The sequence below is a fragment of the Galeopterus variegatus genome, unplaced genomic scaffold (genome assembly GCF_000696425.1).
Source record: "Galeopterus variegatus unplaced genomic scaffold, G_variegatus-3.0.2 Scaffold30, whole genome shotgun sequence".
NCBI classification, from domain to species: domain Eukaryota; kingdom Metazoa; phylum Chordata; class Mammalia; order Dermoptera; family Cynocephalidae; genus Galeopterus; species Galeopterus variegatus.
The window spans coordinates 682,990-706,064 of record NW_007726141.1 but is presented as its reverse complement, the minus strand read 5'-3'; the positions used below and the strand labels follow the sequence as shown (position 1 = coordinate 706,064).

General features: G+C 33.8%; 1 protein-coding gene across 1 annotated transcript in view; it reads right to left on the bottom strand.

Annotated features, from left to right (window-relative positions):
* The window catches only part of GNAT3 (guanine nucleotide binding protein, alpha transducing 3), a 43,283-nt gene extending 25,032 nt beyond the window's left edge, over positions 1-18,251 (bottom strand). The window contains exons 1-3 of the mRNA XM_008570001.1: positions 18,040-18,251; positions 7,296-7,338; positions 1,498-1,639 (exon numbers count right to left, since the gene is read on the bottom strand). Of these exons, the coding sequence (XP_008568223.1) occupies positions 1,498-1,639; positions 7,296-7,338; positions 18,040-18,157 (303 nt within the window). The 5' untranslated portion in view covers positions 18,158-18,251. The remainder of the gene's footprint in view (positions 1-1,497; positions 1,640-7,295; positions 7,339-18,039) is intronic.
* Positions 18,252-23,075: the final 4,824 nt, after the last annotated feature.

Below are 23,075 nucleotides of genomic sequence, written 5' to 3'. Positions count from 1 at the left end.
TATTTTCTAAAAATCCTGGCATAGGGACAAATACTATAATGAAGCCAGGAGAATTGGGTTTTATCTTAAACTTTAGCTACTTAACTTATACCAACTAATCCTCTGTGGGCCTTATTTTTCTCATCTTTAAAGTAAGGGGTTTATACTAGATTGTCTCTTAAGGGCCAGTTTATAATCCTAGGTTCTTAGTAAAAACCAGGGTCAGAGAGATAACTGAACTACCCTTAAATAGGAACATGATCACTAAGTCATAGAATGAGAAAGAACGAAAGGATCTTGGAGTTCAACTCCTCCAACTTCCCCCTCCTGCACGTGAGAGGGAAACTAGAGACAGAGAAGTAAGTTACTTAACTGGGGCCAAGTTGTGTGGAAAGCTCGAAATGAAAGAGTCTATAGAACCCCTGTCATTTGCCTTTACGAACTCTCTGCCCCAAGGGTATGCTCCTCATTTTCTTGCTCTTTGGAGAAAAGTAAGAGGAAGAAAGGCATTTACCTTTTCCTTTAACAGCAGGGAAAAGGAATTTTCCTTTTCATCCTAAAGACTTCCAATGGTCATTTACATGGTCTAAACCTAAACCTGGTGGTGGGAAGGAGGGTGAGAAAGTACAAGCCTAGGTTTCTTCTCTGTCCTTTTTATACCCTTTCTCTCTATTTCTATTGTTCCTAAAACAAGGCATCTAAAAATTACATTGGGAACAGTTCAATGGACATCCTCAGGAGAATGCCAGCTGCTCCTGGAGGAGACATACAGAAATGGGTGAGTTCTTGTGGAATGTACTCAATTACTCTTTTTTGGGGTGGGATCATCTATTCTTTGGAGAATACTATTTGTTTTATTAGCCAAATAAAACGGCTTTAAATATTTGCTTATAAACTGTATGAACAGAGTATATTTGGTGGATTTTAGCATAAAATGATTATATTACAAAATATAAAATAGAGAAAAAATGGAATTATTTCGATGTTACCTTATAAACAAAACTATGACTACTTGAGTATATTAAGTATACCAATATTCTATTTACTCACACAATTTTGAATTATTTTTTAAAAAGTTAACATTATAAAATAAGCATTTCCCTGTTGCCACAGTCTTTGTAATCATCATCAAACATTAATGGTAATTAGAGTGTTATTTAAAAGTCACCATAAAATGATTCATAATTAAGCTATGAAAATAAATGTATGGATATTGCAGATTAATGCAATAAACTCTTTTGTATTTAGCAAGCACACAAAATATTTTTATTATAGTGTATTATTTGATATTATGTTTGATCTTTAGGAAAACAGTTAATGATAAACAAGATTATGGTGCACAGTAAAAAAGTTTCACTGAAAGGAAAAGAAGAAATCTTATGCTAAATAATGTTTCCAAAATTCATATTTCATATTCTTAAACTTTTGGTATAGATTAGTACTTCAAATTTATTAAGTCCTACTATTGTATGGTTCACACTTTATTGTAGGATCTACTGTCATTATTTGCATACTTACTGCACTTCTGGGATTCACATAGCCAATCCCAAGGGTAGTCATGGCTTTCACAATAGCTAGGATGGATTGTAATGTATTACTGTAAATTACTGCTTTGAATTCCATGCATTCCTGCTCAGTGTAACCATTCTTATGGATGATCCTATAATTTAAATATGAAAAGCTTTGTGAGTTGAACAATTGATTGCAACACTAACAATAACAATAAATTGCTTGAATAAAATTGCAGTACATAATAGTTAAAAAAGGAAGAATTTTAACCATATGTATATGCTAAATCTGAACAATATTATGCCTTTGGATTTTTATTATCATTGTTGTTTAATAGAATGTTTTCTTTCTGGGCTCCCCATGCTAAATATGAAGAGAACTTAAGATTTGTTCTAGATAAAACACTTTTTAAAATGAGTAAATCACGAGCATTTTATGTAGAAAGCTTATTTCTTTTCAAGAGAAAAATTCCCAGATTCCCAGAACAAAGATACATACAGAGTTCTGACACTTGGTGTTGTGTTTACAATATAATGTCTAGAGGAAGTGAAGTCATTTAGCAGAACGTTCATGTCTTTTCCTACCATTTAAGACATGCTGGAAAATAGGAGTGCCTGCTTTCTATTTCTAGCATTAACAGAGGCATCTTTTTTTTAATGCAGGTAATTGCCCTCTGTTAAATCCCTTTTCACTTTTCCATCTGTGTACATGCCACTGAGTTCTCAAAGTTGAAATGCCTAGACATTTTATTTGGCTGACCTCTTCTTTCCACTGATTCGGTCAAAAGTCACGGTTTTAGTAATAGTTAGAATAAATAATAACTTAAAATAGGTTTACCTATTAAAAGCTAAAATCTTTGCATGTGCTAATTACACTTTATTGCATAATTTATTATTGTCCTGCTTTTTTTCTTGTTGTTTTTGAAGAGCTTTGTGTTCATTAGGTATCTTTTCAGATGTCATATTACTAAAGATTTGTGTCATGGCTACACACATAGAGGCTTTAGCACAGAGGGAAAAAAAGAGTACAAATGCCTCTTTAATATCTTTGAAGATACTAAAATGTTCAAATATAAGGATTCCTAACTGAAAGGAATAAAGGCTGTACTTATATTTATTATTTATTGTTTCTTATATTCGATTATCAATAATGGCTGCATTTCTCCTTTAAACATGGCCATGTTTGTCTTGCTACATTAAACAATTAAATAACTTAAATAAATAAATAAAATAGACACTAAAGGTTGTAGAAAAATTCAATAAATAAGTGTCTTTATGGGCAGATAAGGAATAACTTCATTAAAGAAATCCCAGTTCAATGTCAAAAATTGAAATTGGAAAATTAATTATTAAATTAAAATGGTAATTGTGAATGAACTTGGGGCAATTAAGTTTTCATAGTGGAACAAGTTCTGACTGCTATCCTTCCTTCAGAGTATGAGGAAATATCTATCACAAAGCAAAATGATAAAAGCAGACTTAACAAAGTGTAATTGGAGCTGGACTTTAAGCAACATTAAGCGACATGCTTTTTCTAAAAGCTGCATGATAAATTTCTGTAAGACAGAGCTCCCTAGCTACAAATTGGCTCATAGGTTTTTTCAAATAGTGAGATTTTATTGGGCATTTTCGGTAATACACCGTGTTATGTGCTAAAGAGAATGAATAAATTATGCAAGTCCCTCTTCCCCCAAAACATATAGACATATAGACTAGTGCTCTGCTGTACAGCACAGTAGCCACTAGTCAATTAATTAAAATTAAATGACATTTAAAGTTCAGTTCCCCAGTCACACATTTTTTGTATTTGTTTGTAAAGCTGTATTTCCAGTGGCTATTAAAGCTACATGTGGCTCCTAGCTACCATATAGGAAAGCACAAATGTAGAACCTTCCTATCATTATGCGAAATTCGGTTGGAGAGTGTACTGGGTTATAGGAAGAAAGAGCATATAAACAGATTTTTGAAGAGTGTGTAATATATAGTAACAATATCTGCATGTGGTAAGATGCACTAGAAAAGAAAAAAAGTGATAAACTTTACATGCTACAGGGAACACTTTCCAGGGGCAGTGGTGATCAGCTGATTTTTCATGGATGAACAATTATTTTCAGGTGGTCAAAAGGAAGGAGAACATTTTAGAAAGAAGGATCAGTCTGAGCAAATAGATGCTTACAACTATCAAGCTTTCAATATGTGCCAAACATGGTTCTAAGTGCTCTTTGTGTCTTATCCTCTTATTTCTTACAATAAGCCCTTTATGGTAGATAAAATTATTATCTACATTTTACAGGTAAGAAATGTAGACATAGATAAATTAAATGGCTACCCCAAACTTATTCAGTTAGTGAGTGGTACAGCTCAGCAACAAATGCAATCTGATTTTAAGGCCATGATCTTAGCCACTAAACTATACTGTTTTCAATAGTATGCTAGTCCATAGACTTATAAAAGTTCAGCAGTACTGAAGCAGACAGTAGAAGGGAGAAATTATGGGCCATGAAGATGTACCATAGCAAGGAGTTTGATCTTGATATTACAGGCAAAAAATTTAATTCAGGAAAGAGAATCATTCTTAAAGGGATCAGCTGGTGCAAGTATGGACAATGCAGTGGAAGGAAGAGGAGGGAGGTAGAAACTACTTAGGAAGATACTGAAATTAATCTAGATCAAAATGATAAGATTTTGAACTAAGGCAGTGACAATGGAGATAAATGAGTGTTTGGAGACAAATTGTGTAGATGTGGCATGACTTGGTGAGAGGGTGAGGGCTTAGCATAAGTACACCAATATGTATTGCTTTGGAGGCTGGTGTTCCTGTAATTAATTTTAGGAAATTAGAGGTCAGATGGGTGGCAAATTTAATTGTTGTTTATTCTGATTTGGACCTAGCTATAGCGAATAGAAGTAGATGTACCTACCTCCCTAGTTTAGACAAAGTGTCTGAATGTGAAATAAATATTCTGGTATTGTCAGCTTGAAGATGCTTGTGAAAATCATGGAACTTCAGCAGTTTTCATTCTATGAAGGTGTAGAGTAAGTGGAAAAGAAGATCTAGTATATTAGAGACATTAGGGACAGAAACATTTAAGATGTCATCAAAGAATTGAGAAATAAAGACAAGTTAGGGGGAGAACTGGGAAAGAGTTGTCCTAGAAGCCGAGGAAGAGTTTTAAAAGGGAACAGCCCAATGGTGTCAAGAGGAATTAAGATAAAGACTTAAGAATATTTCATAAAAAATGGCAATTAGGAGATCATAAGTGGTCTTTGTAAGGGCAATTTCTGCAACACGCCAGAGGCAAAAGTATGATGGAAATGACTGAAGAGTAAATGGAAAGTGGAAAGTAAAGAGAGCCAGTGTTAATTATTCTTTACAGAAATTCTACTGAGAAAAGGAAGGAGAGATAAGGCAGAACAAGGAGACATTTTTTTTTTAATAATAAAAGTAATAAGTTTTCATAGTAGAAAACGTGAAAAGCCTAGCAATATTCAAAGCAAAGGTGCAATGTAACTTTAAATCCCACCATTGAGAGTGAATTTCTTTCAACATAGGTATATGTTTTTTCATTAAAAAAAAATAATCTATTTAGTCATAGTTGAGATAAAGATGTTCATGCAATTTGTATTCTGTTTTTCAGTTAACATAGCATTTGTCCATATTAAAACTTTCTCATATACATATGAATTATAATGGCTGCATAATATTGCATTTGAAGAACGAACAGGCCCGTAATTTTGTAACCTACTTGCTTGTGTTTTATTTTAATTTATGGTAATTTATTCAATCTCATATTTCATTATTTAAAATAGTTATATAATCTCTTTGTACATAAATTTTCATATTTTATGTTTCTTAATTATTTTATTTTCCCACCTTTGCATATTTTACATTTTATTATTCAAAATTCTCAGAAGTATATTCAGATGATCAAAAATTATAATTTTCCCAGCTTACAGTGTATATTGAAAAAATGATTTTTATAAATTTGCTGTAATACATAATTTTTCAAGCAGCAATGAGAAATATTCATTTCTCAAAACCTCACCCTTACTGGGTTATATTATCTTAAAAGTATGTTTGCTAATTTACTAAGTAAAAAAATACCTCATTATTGATATAATTTTTAAATTTTATACTTACTAAGGTTAAACTGATATGCATTATTTACTTATCTATTTAATTTTGTCTTTTGTGAACTGTATGTTCATAGTCTCTCCCCATTTATATATATTGGGCAACTCACTGTTTTAGTTAATCTATTGGTCTTATATACTAAGGTACTCAATTATTTATCTATTATATTTATTACAGATTTCAATTTTCTATTTTTCATTTTTTTAAATTTATGGTTTAATATATTTAAAATTTTTATTTTTATATAGCCATATAATTGTCCTTTTTTAAACTGTGTTTAAACTCATAGAGAATGGAGAGATAAGTATAAGGGAGGTTCAAGTATGATTATGACCTGAAAGAAAAGAGCAGGTGAGCACAATGGTAATGTTATACAAGCATGAGGGATGACTTGGGTGCAAGGATGGACCTGAGAACTCTAAAGTAGTATCATCAGGGAACAGGATGAAGAAGGCCCGTTCTTCAGAGAAAGGAGGAAAGGTCAAACATTTAGTCACAGATATAGGCGAGGAAAGATTTTAAAAGTGGTGCTTAAATATTGGTTTAACATACTGGTTTAAAAGTGATGCTTAAATATTGGTTGCTAAGGAACTAATATGACATTATCACATAGAAGAAAAAAAAAAGGCTTAGATTGTAGCCAGACAATTTCATCACTGACTGGGATCCCTTCCTTACACAGTATGTCCCAAAGAACAAGATCCTTTAAAACATAATTTAAAAATAGGCTTGAAAATCATTCATTATCTTCTTCTATAGCAAAAACCGTTCTTTAAAATTCTCAGGCAGTGACAAAGCCTTGAAGTTTCACTCATTTACCTCCACTTATCAATCACCAGTTCCATTTTATTCATGAAAAATTGTATTCTTTAATTACAGCTCTTTTGTGTTCATTATTTCCTTACTAAGAAATTCAGGTTTAGGGCCGGCCCGGTGGCGCACTGCTACAGTGCGCCGCTTGGGAAGCGCAGCGGCGCTCCCGCCGAGGGTTCGGATCCCACATACAGACCGGTTCCCGCTCACTGGCTGAGCGAGGTGTGGGAGCAACACCGAGGGTTGCGATCCCGTTGCCGGTCCCGGTCCGGTACGGGCGCGACACTGAGGGTTGCGATCCTTTGCCGGACACAAAAAAAAAGACAAAAAGGGAAAAAAAAAAAAAAAGAAATTCAGGTTTAGTTATGAGCATTTCAGTATAAAGAGAAAAAGTGGAGAAAATAAATGCAAAAATACATCAAAATCCTTGATAGTAGTAATTTTAAACATGCATTTTATTCCCAGGTAGGCAAAAGGCCAAAATAGTTAACAGTATTTTTTCCTCAAAAATTCAAATGAATCATTGATTAACATACTTAGAAATGTTTATGGCTTATGCCCACAGTATTAAAGCCCTAGATTACTCCCAGATTAATATAATTTAAATATAAGTGCTTTTAGTATTTATCTTACTGAAAGGTGAAATTTAAAAGAAAAATGAAAAATTGTGATATCACTCATCTATTATGCTTTCTGCTAATGAATAGAAGAAATATTTGCACAGGAAGTATGGCAACTCTGATAGTACCTATGACTTAGAAGATACTAGCAATCAGCATTTCTAAAATCATTTAGTTTTAGAATGGTCAAATATATAACAGACATCAAATATTAAACATTTGAAATAGCTGTGTACCTACTTCATTTGTTTAACAATAGTACTTTTTCCAGATTCTCCTGCTCCTGCAACAGAAAGAGGAGAATGTTATCAACTGATACACCAAATTTGTATAGGTATTTAAACCTATCACTTTCTCATAGAAAACCTTTAACAGACACCTCTCCTAGTGAATCTGCTAAAGCAAGCAGTGTATACTATCAGGGAAAAATTATACCATTGCATTTAAAAGTAATTTGAGAAGCTTATATCTCCTGGCTCTGCAACCTAAGGAAACGGTCTCCAACTTCATCATCTGTAGATTAAAATGTCTCCTCATAGATCCTCTTTGATTAAATAGCAAGAGAAAAAACACAACGAGGTAATAATCTTTGGTTTCCAGACTGTGCAAAGACTGTTCTGATCGAAGGATGGGCTGTTGCCTGCAGCATCCTGTTTACCCTGGTGCACAGGTGTAGTCTCTTCCATTTTAACAAGAAAGGTTGCCAATGACACTAAGCAATCCTAAGGATCCTGCCAGTAAGAATCAATGTGGGAGTCTCTCAAAATGAGTTACACGTTCCTGGGGGAGGAGCCAGGTCTGAGCAAAGGGAAGCTGGCAAATGGAGAAACCGGTTGCATGTTTCTGTAATGACTGTGTGATGATACGCAATACAAAACTTTCTTTTAGTATCAAGTCAACTCTTCAGACAATGCAGAGGAATACAAATACATATGACCTTTACAAGATTAGGACATAAACCTTTGATGAAAAATCAATAGTTGTTTCAGGCAATGTCTCAAGTCTTTTTGAGGATATTTATTAAGTCTTCCAAGGAATATTCCTTTAGAAAATGAAAACCAAGAAATACTGAAAGTTTGATGACCTAGATTTGAGGTTTGTCTCTGTACCTGTGTGTGTTTGTGTGTGCGTGCATGTGTAATGTTTTCAGTGAGTCCCTTTACCCCTTAATTTCCTCATCTATAAACTGAGAATACTTACATCACAAGTTTATTAAAAGACTCTAATGATAGACTACACATGAAACTGTTAATTAAACCTAAAGCAATGCTATCTGCAACTTTGCAGGGCTTCGTAAAGAAAGCAGTCTAATATCCTATTGTAGATACTCTACATGTATTTGGCAAATGATGCTGCAGCAGTTGGATATCTATATGGAAAAGAACATATACTCATATCACAGCATATCAAAAATTAACTTGAAATGGTTCATACACATATATAAAAACTAAAACTATAAAAGTTCAAGAGAAATTCATAGATGAAAAATATTTGCAACCTTGAATTAGCCAAAATTTTCTTAGGTAAGATATTAAAATATGAATTAACATAAAGTAAAAAATTGACAAATAGGACTTGATCAAAGTTAAAAAAAATAAAAAGGGGTGAGCCACTGACTAGGAGAAAATACCCATGACACATACATCAGACATAGTACAGGTATCCAATAGCATAAATATAGAAATCTTTAAATGACTACAAGTACAAGGCTGTCATATGAGAAGACACTAAAAATGACTATCACTCTTGAGAATGAAAATGAGAAAATTTGATTAAATTACCACAATATGTAAGGTATGGATAGAATATTTTAAAAAACTAAAATTTTTGCTTAGCTGTGAATCTTAGACATGTCCGGTATGGGAGAGGGGAAAGAGTAAATTCAGGCAACTTCTTGTAGTTTGAAAGTTCTGATTTTATAGACAGAAGAAAACAGAAAGTCATCAAAAGTTGGTATAAAGCCTGGTAATACGAATTGGTTCATAAAATTTTTAGATAAAATAACTAATAAATCTCTAAAGTGTTGTTGAGGAAAACAGCATTTTATAATTGATATGAAATCATATCTTTTAAAATTTGTTCTCAGGCTACAACCAACATTTCTCAATATAAATATAACACTGATCTTCATGGACCAAGGGCCTGATCTAAAATGGCAATGAGTAGGTTTTTAATCTTCTTATGCCGGTTTCTGTGTCTCTAGTAGAAGCAAAGGGCTTGATATATTACTGGCAATTCCAGAAATTGGGTCACAGGACATCTTCGAAGTCTCAGTGTTCCTTTTAGTTTTGGACAGGTTTCAAAGTTGCACAACTAAGGAATTTTTCAGATTTCCCAGGAAAAATCCAAATTCAAGAAACCTAATAGACATAGACATACCCTTTACCAGTAGGACAGTCGACTGCTTTGTTTTACTAAAACTAGCATGATTTTATGTAAGCAAAAGTAATATGAATTTTAATAACCCTAAATCTCAGAGTTTTATTCAAATCATATTAAAGTATATATTGAATCAAAGGGCCCTGACCACCTATTTAAATTTCTAACCCCACTCTCACCCACTCAATCTTCCTTTCCTTACTCCACCCTCACTTTCTTCCTAGCACTTATCTTCTTGTACATGCTTACAAATTATTCAGATATTATTTTCAATTTTTCCTGTCTTCCATCACCACAAGGTAAATTCTATCAGGGCAAGGATCTTTGTTTTGTTTACTGATATGTCCAAAGCACCTAGAATAGTGCTTAACTCATAGTAAAATCTCAGTGAAATAAATGAATTCTTCAAACTCATAGTTCAAAAATAAGATTTTGCCCTTTGCACTGTATATTATTTTTTTCCTCACTGAAATGTTTCTACTCAATTTAAAAGTTTTCTTAAGCCTTGATGAACAGATAAAGCTATGCCTAAATTTAATTCTATTTCACATAAATTGTTTTTGTCCCAGGTCTATCTAAATGTATCTAGTTTCTGCAATTGTCTGAAACAGCTGCCCACCTTATATAATATTGAGGAAATGAGAGCTATGGGAAATAATATTTCATTGCCTGGTGATGCTACACAAATTCTTCCTTTTGGGTAAACCTCCAGGATACTTCTTCTTATGATTTTATGCTAAGTGCGTTCTACACCACAGGTAGTAAAATTTGAAACAAAGTAGATGAATGCAAAAATCAACCAAAGCAATTTGCATAATATTTCATCATTGGCATGACTTAATATAATCAAACACAAGTGACAGATTGGGCATAACTATCTCATTTCATAGAGGCTGCTATGCCCAAGAATAAAACATTTGAGAATAAAATAAAACTACATTAGAATATAACCTCACCCATTTTCAGAAGACAACTGACTATATTAATTTGTATGTCTGAGAGTTATTTGTCTGTGAGAGTGGCAAGGGCGAATCAATTAGCTTTGCACAACATTCTGGTTTGCTGGCTTTATAGATAATTTGCTACTTTGCTGTAAGTTGTGCATCACTTTGAATGGAAAGTTATCAATAAGATTACAAAGCTGTCCTTGATAGGTTTTAAAATACCTAGCAATAGAAGTGGATATTGAAAACTGCAGCATCATCCTACACAGGCTACAGATTTGGACAATATCTCACTTCTCCAAATATATTTATTTATTTTTACTGTCTTGAAAATTACAGAGTTATGGGGATGTGGGAGGAAGGTCAATGGGCCTAGTAGAAACTCCAGTACTTACACAGGCAGGTGGATTTAGTATTATATTTTGTTAAACCAGAGTGGAAATACTGGGGAAAAAAAACTTTTGAGAAAATTTGAGACTGGGAAGAGGATGTCTCATTTCTGAATATTAATTGAATTTGCTTAAATAATACTATAATATTTATGATTTCTATAATAAAATGAAAATAATATAGATTATTTTTATTTAAATGAATTATCTACCTTGATAATAATGAGAAAAGTGTGACAAGACTTTTCCAGAGTTGTACCAGCATATGTATTGTGAACAAATAACGTATTAATTAAGAAACACTGTTGGATAGATTAAAAAAAAAAAATCACAACCGAATTTCATTTTATTCATTCTATATTATTGACTAGTCAAAAATTTATCATAATTTGGAAAACAAAAGTGACTTTTAGACTATGTCAGAGAGTTAATGTATGTTTAGAATGGTCCTTCATAAGTATGGCAAATTGATAATAATGCTGATGAAACTAATATCTGATATTTCCAAAATTATTTTGGAAGCTAGAGGGATGTTATTATATAATAATTCTTTGTAACTTAGCTGGTAATTCATGATGTGTCTAATTTATGTAGAATAATCAATGACCTTTAAAAAGCAGCATATAGTTTTTAATGAAACTGCATATTAAAATTTAATATTTTCCCTTAGAAGTCTTTCAAAAAGGTGTCTGAACCATCCTTGTCCTACTTAGTGACTTCAGTCTTCTATGTGAATGAAGGATCAGTATAGTCAACTCCAGCATTAATAGGAAAATTCTTGAATAAAAGCCAGTCTACCTAAAATCTAATTTATTATTTGGAACTCCATTGCAAAGTAATTTCAAAAATAAGTTATTGAATCCTGTTCTTACAACAGTTCTAGGTCTTAGTTCACAATAACCATTCCATTCTTTTGAGATGAGATCATGTTACAGAGCCAAATATAGACATTTTAACAGAATATTCACATATGTTGAGTTGTACTGAAATAATCTCTTCCTTCAAATTGTGCTCATCACTAAAACTGTTTTGGGCCAAGAGATATCAAGGGAATTTTAACAAGCCATGCATTTGCTTCTTTGAAGTAGATATGTTTCAAATAATTAAATATTTAAATTTATACTTAATTTGTACTTTAATACTCACAAGTTACTTTATTCTTGTTAAAAATAAATTAGGGATTTTGTTCCACATTTTTTATTTGCAAGAATCAAGATAATATTAAATCTACACAATATTCATACCTGTAACTGAACTTCAACTGAACATACATAAGGCTTGATTCCTCCTTTGGTAGGAACAACTTGCTAAAACAGGCAAAATGAGATTAAATGCTTTGACTTAGTATAATACATAAGATTTATTTTTTGCAGGTGGTCTTAGAAATCACATAATCGTGCAGTAGAAAGAAATCTTAGAAATCAACCAGCTGTGCACATCTCTTTACTCTGTGTGTGAGAAAAATAAATCTAGTAGAGTTTATAACCCTCATTCAGAGTCTTAGATCTACCTTAAAACAAGGAAACTGTGTCTCCTGACTCCCATATTAATGCTATGTCATATTACTTTCATTTTAGGTGTGCGTGGATAATGTCAATATCAAAATGGCTTCAACACTTTGTTTATAAATTATTTTGGGTGCGCTTACTTTAAATTAATAAGAAAGCAGTGCATTTTCATTGACATTGGTATTGCAACGTCAGCTGTCATCCACTGGTAAACTGTTGGCACAGATTTTTAGAGTATTCTTTTATGAATCAATTAAATTTTGTTCCACCCATTTTTTCTCCTCATGGAGCAACATCAAAATTCTCTGTTTCTTCCACATGAGAGCTCTCCAAATAGTCTGGACTCAGGGAAGGAAAATGAAATAGGCATACTCATGTTTTGCAATTAAATAGGTATGGGCATGCACTCATTTCCAGCTTTGACTAGGTGCGTTGATCAAATTTGATCTCTTTGAGAGTCAGTTCCCTCTTTTATAAAATGGGATTATTAATGTCTACCTCTTAGGGCTTGGGAGAATTAAGTTACATATATAAATTATCTAGAGCATATATTAACATATAGTGAGCTCTCAACATTTTCTCTTATTTGAAGAATGTGCTCATGCCTTTTTCAAGAGATTTTTCAAGTATAATATGTTTCTTTCCTTTAATCCTTTCTTGAGGAACTCTTATCCCTTGAACCACACTCCATGTAAGAAACAATGTCCTTTTGAGATGCTAGTACCGAAAAGTATGCTATAGATATTATATTCATGAACAGATTTATGATATTCTGATGTAGTGAGAGAGGGACATAACCTAGGTCTTCTCACTCCTGGTGCTCATTTTTAAATAAAATACTTTCTGTAATAAGGGTCATGATTAGTTTGCCTTCTTTCTTTTTTCTTTGTAGCTTTATCACAATATTTACCTATATTGAACTTGTAGTTGTAAAAAATTTTCTACTTTTTTTTTTTTTTTACATCAACTCTTTCTAAATAGATTCTTCCACAAAACTTACATATGTAATAGATCTTGAACCTCAATAAAGATATCTATTAATTCCATTTTGCTTATTCAGGACAAGCATTTCTGCTAGTTGAGATCATTTGGAATTTTGGCTGCTTTGTAACTGTATTCTTCCAAACTGAATCTTACTCGAGTTTGAAATGCATGCCTTATCAACCTTCACCCAAATCCCTGATAGGAATATTGAAAAAAGGAAGGTCAAGAGCAGGAAACTAGGTCATACCTTACAGTCTACTCTGTTAACAGGAAACCCATTAATCTGTAATCAGCAAAGGGAGTATTAACCACTAAGTATCATAATTACTGAAGGGATTTTGTACGTACTGTTTTATCTGGTTAAGGGAGCTTCCTTCTAAGCCTATGTCGATAAGTGTTTTATCAGAAATGAGTGAAAAACTTTATCTTTTTGCATTTCCTGACATAATTAAGATAATTTTTCTCTTTTAATTTGATAATGTCGTGATTAATATTAGTTGATGTTCCAATAGTATTTCAACCATACATTCTTGGAAATTCCCTCTTCTTTCTATTCCTCCCTCCATTTTTTTTTTTTTTTTTCCTTTTAACACATTGCTAACATCAATTGGCCTTGGTTTTTGTATCTGTCTGTGAGGATGATTGGGCTGTCTTTGTCAAATTTTGTCAAGGTTGTCAAATAATGAATTGAGAAGAATTTCCTTAAAAATTCGTGTGATCTATCCATAGGCTGTTTGGTAGAATTCACTTGTAAAGCCATATGAATAAATATCCAGATAAATTTGTACATTTTCTTTTGCCAGAAAATAAATAATAACCCAATGTTTGTTTATCTTTCCCAAACCTTTTATTTTTATAATTTTAAAACTTACAGAAGTTTGAAAAAAAGGTACTTTAGAAGCCTGTATTGTATACCCTTCACCTTTACCAATTATTAATGCTTTGTCGTATTTGTTTTATTTCTCATATATAAACACATACATATATATAAGCTTACAGAGGCATATATGTACACATTTTTATATGCTTTGTTTTGCTGAACCTTTGAAAGAAATCAGACATTTCACTCATGAATACTTCAGAATGCATCTTCTAAGGATAAGGCCGTTTTTCTACAAAATCACAACACTGTTTTTATGCCTAAGAAAATTTACGTTAATCCAAAATGTTATCTAATATATACTTCATATTCAAATTTATCTGATTGTTTCAAAAATGTTTTTCATACCTTTTGTATTTCATGGATTCAAGATACAATCAAGGTTCATACATTTTCTCTGTTGTTATGCTATTTAATTCTTTTAATTAAGAACATTTCCTTAGTAATATTGTTGTTATTTTGTTTTCATGACGACGTTTTTTCTAAAGTCTAGGACAATTTTCTTATATAATGTCTGGCATTCTGTATTGTCTGACTAAATTCAATGTAAATATTTTAACATAAATACTATATAAGTAATATTGTGGTTTTTTAGTGCATTAGATCGGTAAGCATATGGTGTGAGATATATTTTTATGATTATTAGCATGTCTAAGTACCTATTTCTGTGATATAGTAATATAAGCATCATGAATCTGTAAAATTTCTCATCAGCCAAGCTATCTAAGCATGTTCTATGTTTGAAAAAGAATATTGTGGCTGTGTACTATCTTATCTTTTTAATGATCTTTTATTTGAAAACTCCAACCTCTAATTTTACACTTATTTTTAAAATATCTGATATTTATAGTGTCTATGTTCACAATACTGTATTGTATACTTAAAAATTTTCTATGAGGCTATACCTTATGCTAAGTGTCCTTATTATAAAATAATAATGATAATAAATAGCAGGGCAGGAAGAAACTTTTGGAGGCTGCAGAAAGGTATACAACATAGATTGTGGTGATGGTTTTCACCACATGACATTATTTTCTTGATAGCAGTTATCAAATGTGCCAACAATACATGACTCATCTCAAGCATTTTCTAGAAGCCTGCTTTTTGCTAAAAACAGAGATTTGACATCTGTTCTGTAATTATACTTAAGACTTGAAAGACGTAATTTTTAAAAGTCTGCAAGGCAATCCTTTAGGTGTAAAATAGCATCTTGATAGCTCTTCAGAATCAGTGAGTTCTTGTATTCAATAATGTCATAGTTTTGTCTACTTTACAGTATATGTTAAATTTGGGAAGTAGGTGTTATGCATTTAAGCACCTAGAAATTCTCTAGATAACGAGGATCAACATAAAGAATGAATTCTGTCAAAAGTGTCTTTTAAGTTTCTCATTTTTTAAAAATAGGCTTAGACTTGGGATCTGATCACTACTAAGGTTAAACTAACTAGTCCCACGTGACATACACTCATTGGTAAACTTAAAAACTGTTGCTGTTCAGTTGAATGAGAACATTGTTTCATTGATGGGCCAAATTAAATAGATTTCATCGGGAAAGCATTTGAGGATGGGGAGTGGGAAGGTTTAGTTTTCTCGAACACTTATAATTTTATAATTTCTCACTGAGTCCAAGTTGAATATTAAAATTATAGTTTAGAGAATTTAAGTTTAATTCAGAAATGAGAATGAAGAAGAGTTGCTGCAAGAGTTTGTTGTTTTGAAGTTCATAATTGAATCATCATTCATAGAACTCAAGTAGAGTCCAGAGAGAAAACTTAGTCAAATGTTTGGAATATAATTGAAATAGGAACAATCTGGAATTTGATTTATTTTGCATAAACAAAATGTGTCTGGGAAGTTCAGTGGCATATTGTTGGAACCAAATAAATCCAAGCATTTTGTATGGTAATGACAGAACTGAATGTGTAAAACTGTGGTCATCTTAGGAAAGTACAACGAATGATTCTATTATATCTCTGATACAAAAGTCACTCTCTCTTCTTGATCTAACCCACCACTTAAGTCTAAAATAATTTGTGTGCCTTCTTTTTCATTTGATAGCATCATATATGAAGGTACTTCAAAAAGTTCATGGAAAGATCCAGATTATCTTTCAATCCTATTTTTCCATGAACTTTTTGAAGTACCCTTGTATAACAAATTGGGCCCCAGTCAACTGTTCTGCAGAACTGTGAACTTTTCTGATTCTGGAAGCTACATGTATCAGTCCACAATTTTTTTAAAAAAACGTTTCGATTTCCCCCATCATTACACTGTACCTTTTGGACTAAATTTTCAGTGATGTGTTTTCAGTTACCTCTACATATTCTTTTACCTTGTTCTTTTCCTTCACAATCAGTCTCTGCTTGACCAGATGCTCTAATATGATTATCTCAACAGTTATTGCTATGGACATGTTTTAAATTGAACTATTAGTCCTTTCATTTCTTTGTCTTTCCACTTGTATTTTTATAAAGTAATAAGAAAAATGTAAAAAAAAATGAAAATTGGCATATTGAAAACATATGTCTATTCTTCAACATATTATTCAAACATCAAGTTTTTTAACAAATTTTATCACTGCTCTTATGCCATCGTTCTTGGTACAAGAAGAATATAAAATGCATTTGCAGGAATGCTTGGCTTTCTCGCCCACCTTTTATTTGCTTTTTCTGTGTCCGTATTACTTTCACTCTTGTCAGAGTCTCAGAGGATACTCTAGAGTTTTAGGGAGAGTATGTTTGCTGGTTTCATAGGCACTTACCCCAACATTTTTTGATGTCACCAATCTGTAAGTGGTTACTGGCAAGTGCTCTGGGCACATGTGCAGCCACAGAGCTTGTGCATAAAGGGGGAGAATATTTCCTTTCCTTTGAGGAACAAGTGCTGGGAATCCCAAAGCTGGTTTCTGAAACACTCTCGCCACTGAGAGTAAAGTAGACACAGTACAGTACACTTAAAAAATGAGGAAATGTGTTGTGCGAAAGATTCACAAGTCTGAGAGAAAATGAAGTGCACTCGTATATTACCAAGATCAGGGAGAACATATAACTTGATGAAATTAAATATCTTGTTTTGTATTCTTCTTTCTATAGGTCTTTATTTTATAGCAAAAGCATATGTCTGTTTCTGTGACCACTGCATGTTAAATTTTTATGTTTTATGAAAAATGTGTGGCATGCAGATTATTTTCATTCTTTCAATTAATTGAAAATTTATTGACTTATAGTTGTGGTAAGACATAGTGCTGAGTTTTGAGGGAATGAAAAAAATAAGAGACATAATTTGTGACCTTAATAAATACATAAATGTTCTAAAAGGATTTAAATGGAGTATTTTACTAGCATACAGACAATATCACAGGCAGTATTCAGGAGTTTGAATAATATTTATTAATATGATATAAAGTAACTTATCATTACTCTCTTGAAAAGTTTAGACTAATTTTAACAGCACAAGTAAATAAATCACATATTAAATTTTATGTCAAACAACTCAATATATTTCTGTCCTAACAAAATAATATAGAGCTTTAATAACTTTTAATAAAGGATTGTTTTCAGTATTAAAAACTGACATTCAGGAAATGACTAGGATGTGATAAAATAATAAATGTATTCAGTTTTCTTTCAATAATAATAAATTGTATCATTGACATAGAGAGATTGGGTCATCTAATAAATATTTACCTCTTTGCTTAGCAAAAAAAAAGGTAATAAAATAGTAAACAGAAAAAAATGATTAAATATTTATAGAATGCACCTAAAGTCTCTAAGTTTCCAAACACATTTTCATAACAAATCTCTCATATGGTAATACACTTGAATTGAAAGATAGAGAACAGTAAATACATCACAGTTTAAGAAAAATCAGGTTTTTAAAAACAAAAGGGGAAAACATTACCTAATAGCAGCAACTTTACAGTTCTTGCATCTCTCTCAGCATCTTCCTGAAGCTTTTTCTCCAGTTCTTTTGATCGTTTAGCTGACTCTTTGCTCTCTGAACTAATTCCGCTTCCCATCTTGAGGTGTTAAATACTAGTCAATTTATTTGCTCAAACTTTTTCAAATGTACAGCTCAGCTCTGGTCTGGACATAGGATGCAAGAGCAATGCTCTGCTGAAGTACCCAGCAGTCCTTGCCCTCACGGTCTAAGGTTCTACTTTGACTAGGGAGATGCTTTCTGAACTGTCACCTGATCAGGGGGTAAAGCCATACAATCCTGGTGGAAGCTAAAGAGGAAATGTATTATTCTTTCAAATTAAATGACCACTTCTGGCACATCTTTGAACACCTGCTTATCTGCTTTGAAGAATAGCATAAAATAATGTAGAAAGTTGTCAAAATCTATACACTAAAGGTGATCTGCAATGAGCAATTCAAGTGGAATGTTTCTCACTGAAGGGCGATCTTTATTAATGTGACTAAATGTTATTATTACTAATTCACAATGCTTGCACCTTATCTTCAGTTATTTGGCTCTTCAAATTCTTTGTAATTACTCGTATATCACAATTAGAATATTTATACTAAGTTATCCAAATTTTACAATCTCCCTGTGCTTAGATTATGGAAAAATTATTGGGAATCTCTGAATATCTGTCAGTGAACGAGAAAACACCTTTTATAAACAATGAAAATGAATACATATAGTTCTTATAGATATTGTATAGCTACAAATATATAATTCAACACAATTTTCTTAAATTATTGATTATAGTCTCAAACCATCCATCTCCATAAATTGAGCTTTTACCACCTATGAGAAAGTCAATCTGTCAGCACTAATTGAGGGCACAGTTGGTGTAGACACTGAACTGTGTTCAATTTAGGCAGCACATTAACTCTTTAAGGCCATTAAACAACAGCTGCTGTGCTGGAGGGAATTTTATTGATTTGGTACCAAGGGAATAAAAATCAATGTTCTTTGAAATAGTAAGTAATTTGGTTTTGCCTGAAAAGTAAAAACAGCAAATACACCTAAATATGTTTAATACCTTTCAATTACTCAAACAGATATCATGTACTTCTAAAAAATCTCCAGGCTTGAGGAAAGAGATTATGTTGCACTATTTTTGATTTATATGAAGCATAAACCAAATAGTAGGTAATCAATCAATATTTTCCTTATAAACAGAGTTGGTTGCTGTGGCAACAGCTGTCTTTCAATGTGCATTTTGGGATTTGTGAATGTGCTTAACCAAAAAATGTTAGAACACAGTCAGTGTTCTTCAACCTGTCGTTCCTATTTTTCCTGTGGGATCATGTGTGAAGTTTGAACAGGTGGAGTTTTGCATATTCATACAACAAGGACATAAGCTGCAAGATTAAATACATGTTTCTGCTTTGTTTACTTTCTCACATTAAAAATATCGGGCTGAAGATACATAAACATAGTCAAAACTTCCTGGATTTCATCCCTCCAAAACCATATATAAAGATGCAGAAAGGTAGGTATGCAAGGATTTGTGCAAATCATGTATTGCTTTTACAATGCAAAGGACTTGTCCCAAAGGAATGAAATTTGCACTGCCTAGTTTATTTATGCTCACCCATAAACACAGAGTCCACTGTGAAACCAGCACTTAGTGCAACATTAAATCTCCTTTGCCTATTACTTTTATATAGAAATTAAATATGCATAGTACCGTGAATATACAGGATTCTTGTATGTTCCATAGCAATAGACTAACAGGATATATCATATGATTTGCATTCAAGAATAATTATATTCCATAGCTTTTCTGGCAAGGACTTACCCTGGTTTTGAAAGGGCATGTGTTTTACTAAGGCTTCCCAGTTGGATTACTAATTAAAACTGACCGACTGTATCAAGAGTAGAAGTATATGTTTTTTGTACTGTATAAAATAATGAACTTCCACTTTTTTGTGTAACCAAGAATATTGTCATCAACTTTAGGAAATTATTATGTTACTTTTTCATCAGTGACTAACATATCCTTGGCTTAAAATTTCAGATGTTACAGGGAGGGAGGCTGTTACAGGGGGGAGCCAGAGAAAAGAGAAAGGCTCCTTTCTCAGCCCTCTCCCCTGGGTGCCAGGGACACAGCATGACTAATGAGGTGCGGTTGTTAATATAGCTATTAGTTCATGTTGCTTCACTTGGGGATATAGCTTCCTGTACCCAAAGAAATGATGAAAATCAAAATAGTAAATTCCCCTAGAGCGGGGACAATATCTTACTAGTTTGAATGTCTTCCACAGTATTTGGCACAATACTAGCCATAGGAAATGTCAAAAATTGTTTCTTGCTGACAAACTGACAGAGACCTGGAGTCCTCTCCTTTCTTGTGCTTAGCAACAGTATGGTTAGGCTTTCTTTCCAAGGTTTAGTGTCACAGTTGGTCTATCTCCTCAGCACAGTAAAAATTTTACAGTGACTCAATATAATCAATGAAGCTCAATTTTAGTCTCAAAAGTGTCAATATATACAATTGCAACTGTCAGTCCAGCGTTCACACTTTTTTTTCTCAGCCTTAAAAATGATAGCAGCACACTCCCTCTCAATTGTTCAACCCTGTCCACAGTGAGGGAAAAATGACAGAAAATGGTAATAGAAAAGGAAACTAAATTAAACACTAAGGTGATAATTTTTGTTTGTTCTTAAAGACAAGAAACATAAAGCCCTCCAAATACCACTGTCATGTTAGAGTGACATATATTGACCAACTAAGAGAGGTAGGTTCCTCTGTGTACACACACATGCGCACACACACGTGTGCACAAACCTAGCACACACACAAAAAGCAAAAGGGACAGTGTTGGAGTTCTGGGTCTTTAAGAATAAACATTGGGAATGATTTTTAAGACTCTTGTTGCTTTTTTTTTTTTCTTTGGCATCACAGCACTGACCTAAATTGGGATGTCTTCTATTGGCATTGGCCTATGCAAGGAAGAAAATTGACTTGAGGTTGACTTGAGCCCTTATGTTCTTTTTTTTTTTTTTGTCTTTTTCCATGTCCGGCAACGGATCGCAACCCCCAGTGTTGCCCCCGTACCGGACCGGGACCAGCAACGGGATCACAACCCTCGGTGTTGCCCCCGCGCCTCGCTCAGCCAGTGAGCGGGAACCGGTCTGCATGTGGGATCCGAACCCTCGGCGGGAGCGCAACCGCGCTTCCCAAACGGCGCACTGGCGCAGTGCGCCACCGGGCCGGCCCGAGCCCTTATGTTCTTTTTTTTTTTTTTGTCTTTTTCCATGTCCGGCAACGGATCGCAACCCCCAGTGTTGCCCCCGTACCGGACCGGGACCAGCAACGGGATCACAACCCTCGGTGTTGCCCCCGCGCCTCGCTCAGCCAGTGAGCGGGAACCGGTCTGCATGTGGGATCCGAACCCTCGGCGGGAGCGCAACCGCGCTTCCCAAACGGCGCACTAGCGCAGTGCGCCACCGGGCCGGCCCGAGCCCTTATGTTCTAAAAGTCACTGAAAAACCATAAGCCTGGACACTGTGAATAATTTTCCTCTCACTATTTTTGGTCAAGGTCTCCATGAAATCTTCAGGAGAGCACATTAGCCTTTTGAAAGTTTGAGCAATCACTATTTCACATTTATAATTCATCATGTAGCTTGAGGTGACATGCAACTATTTATCACTTGCTTTAAATAACCACATTTTAACCTATGTTGTTGGAGATGTCTCTTCTGCCAACATTACCTGGGTCTGTACAGTTTTCCTTAGAGATATTACACATGGCTAACTTCGATGAGTGGCTTCAGTGGCTCAGCTCCTGCTGGAAATTGTCAAGACAGGACACCATCTGTGCTACTCTTCATTTTGTTTCCCTATTTTATAGGAGATGTTGATTTCAGGCATTGGGTCCCTGGGTGGTGTGTGTCCTGGCTACCTTAGCAATTAACTTTATCATTGCATATTCCCATGAAATTTGAGGCAAATCATCCCTTCTTTGCTAATGGTACGCAAATGTACACTTCTGGGAGCTCTGAGCATTCTGTTTCTTCCAAAGTTCATGCCTTGTGGGGCTTCCTAAGAGCAATCTTTTGATCTTGAGGGAATAGGGCAAAACTTGCTGTTTCAAGTAAGTATGTTCAGATGGTGCAATAAGTTAACATTGCCTGCATTAAGCAGCTGTTATGTCTTAACTGGTAACACAAATATGTGCTTTTTCATTGAAGTTGATTTCTACCTTTACTTGTTCTACACACTCTTCTTTATGGATTAGGATATAATCATGTGTAATGATTACTGACTTAGAGTCACAGTTGTTTCCCAGGATGCCTCTTCACGCCCCAAATTTTGTCTAAGATTTTTTTATGACTCTTTAACACAGTTGCGTTACTAACTCCCTTAATCTCTTTTCTCAGTAACTTCAGTGCCGATCATTGCAATAGCCTCTTATTTAGGTTTCCTGATTCTAGGCTCTGCCCTCTCCCAGTCCAACCTGGCTGATGTGCCAGGCTAAATTCCCTCAAACCCAAGTTTCATTATTACTCTCTTCTTACTGAGAAATAAATGGCTCCCTATTTATTACAGCTTTCTATCTTACTCCTGCTGCCATATACTCAATAATCTAGTTAGAACCACCCAACTATACAAATATATTTTCCAGGGCTGGCTGGGTAGCTCAGTTGGTTAGAATGTGGTGCTGATAGCACAAGGGTCGAGGTTTGGATCCCCATACTGACCAAATGCTAAAAACAAAACAAAACAAAACTCTCCACTACTTCTCATCTCTTTTGTAGTTGGACTTCCATCTCTTTCCTAATTCGGCATTCCCTCTTAGTTTTCACTCATGCTTCTTTTCCTCACAGTGGTTGTCTTGCTTCTCCAAAGATGTCTTTTTCCACAGTATCCATTCTTTAAGAAAGAATCTAATATATATGCTCTCCATTAGGCTTCGTATCTACCACCACCCATAATTCTTCATAAATTTTTAAGAGGAATCTGCTAGCAGGAAG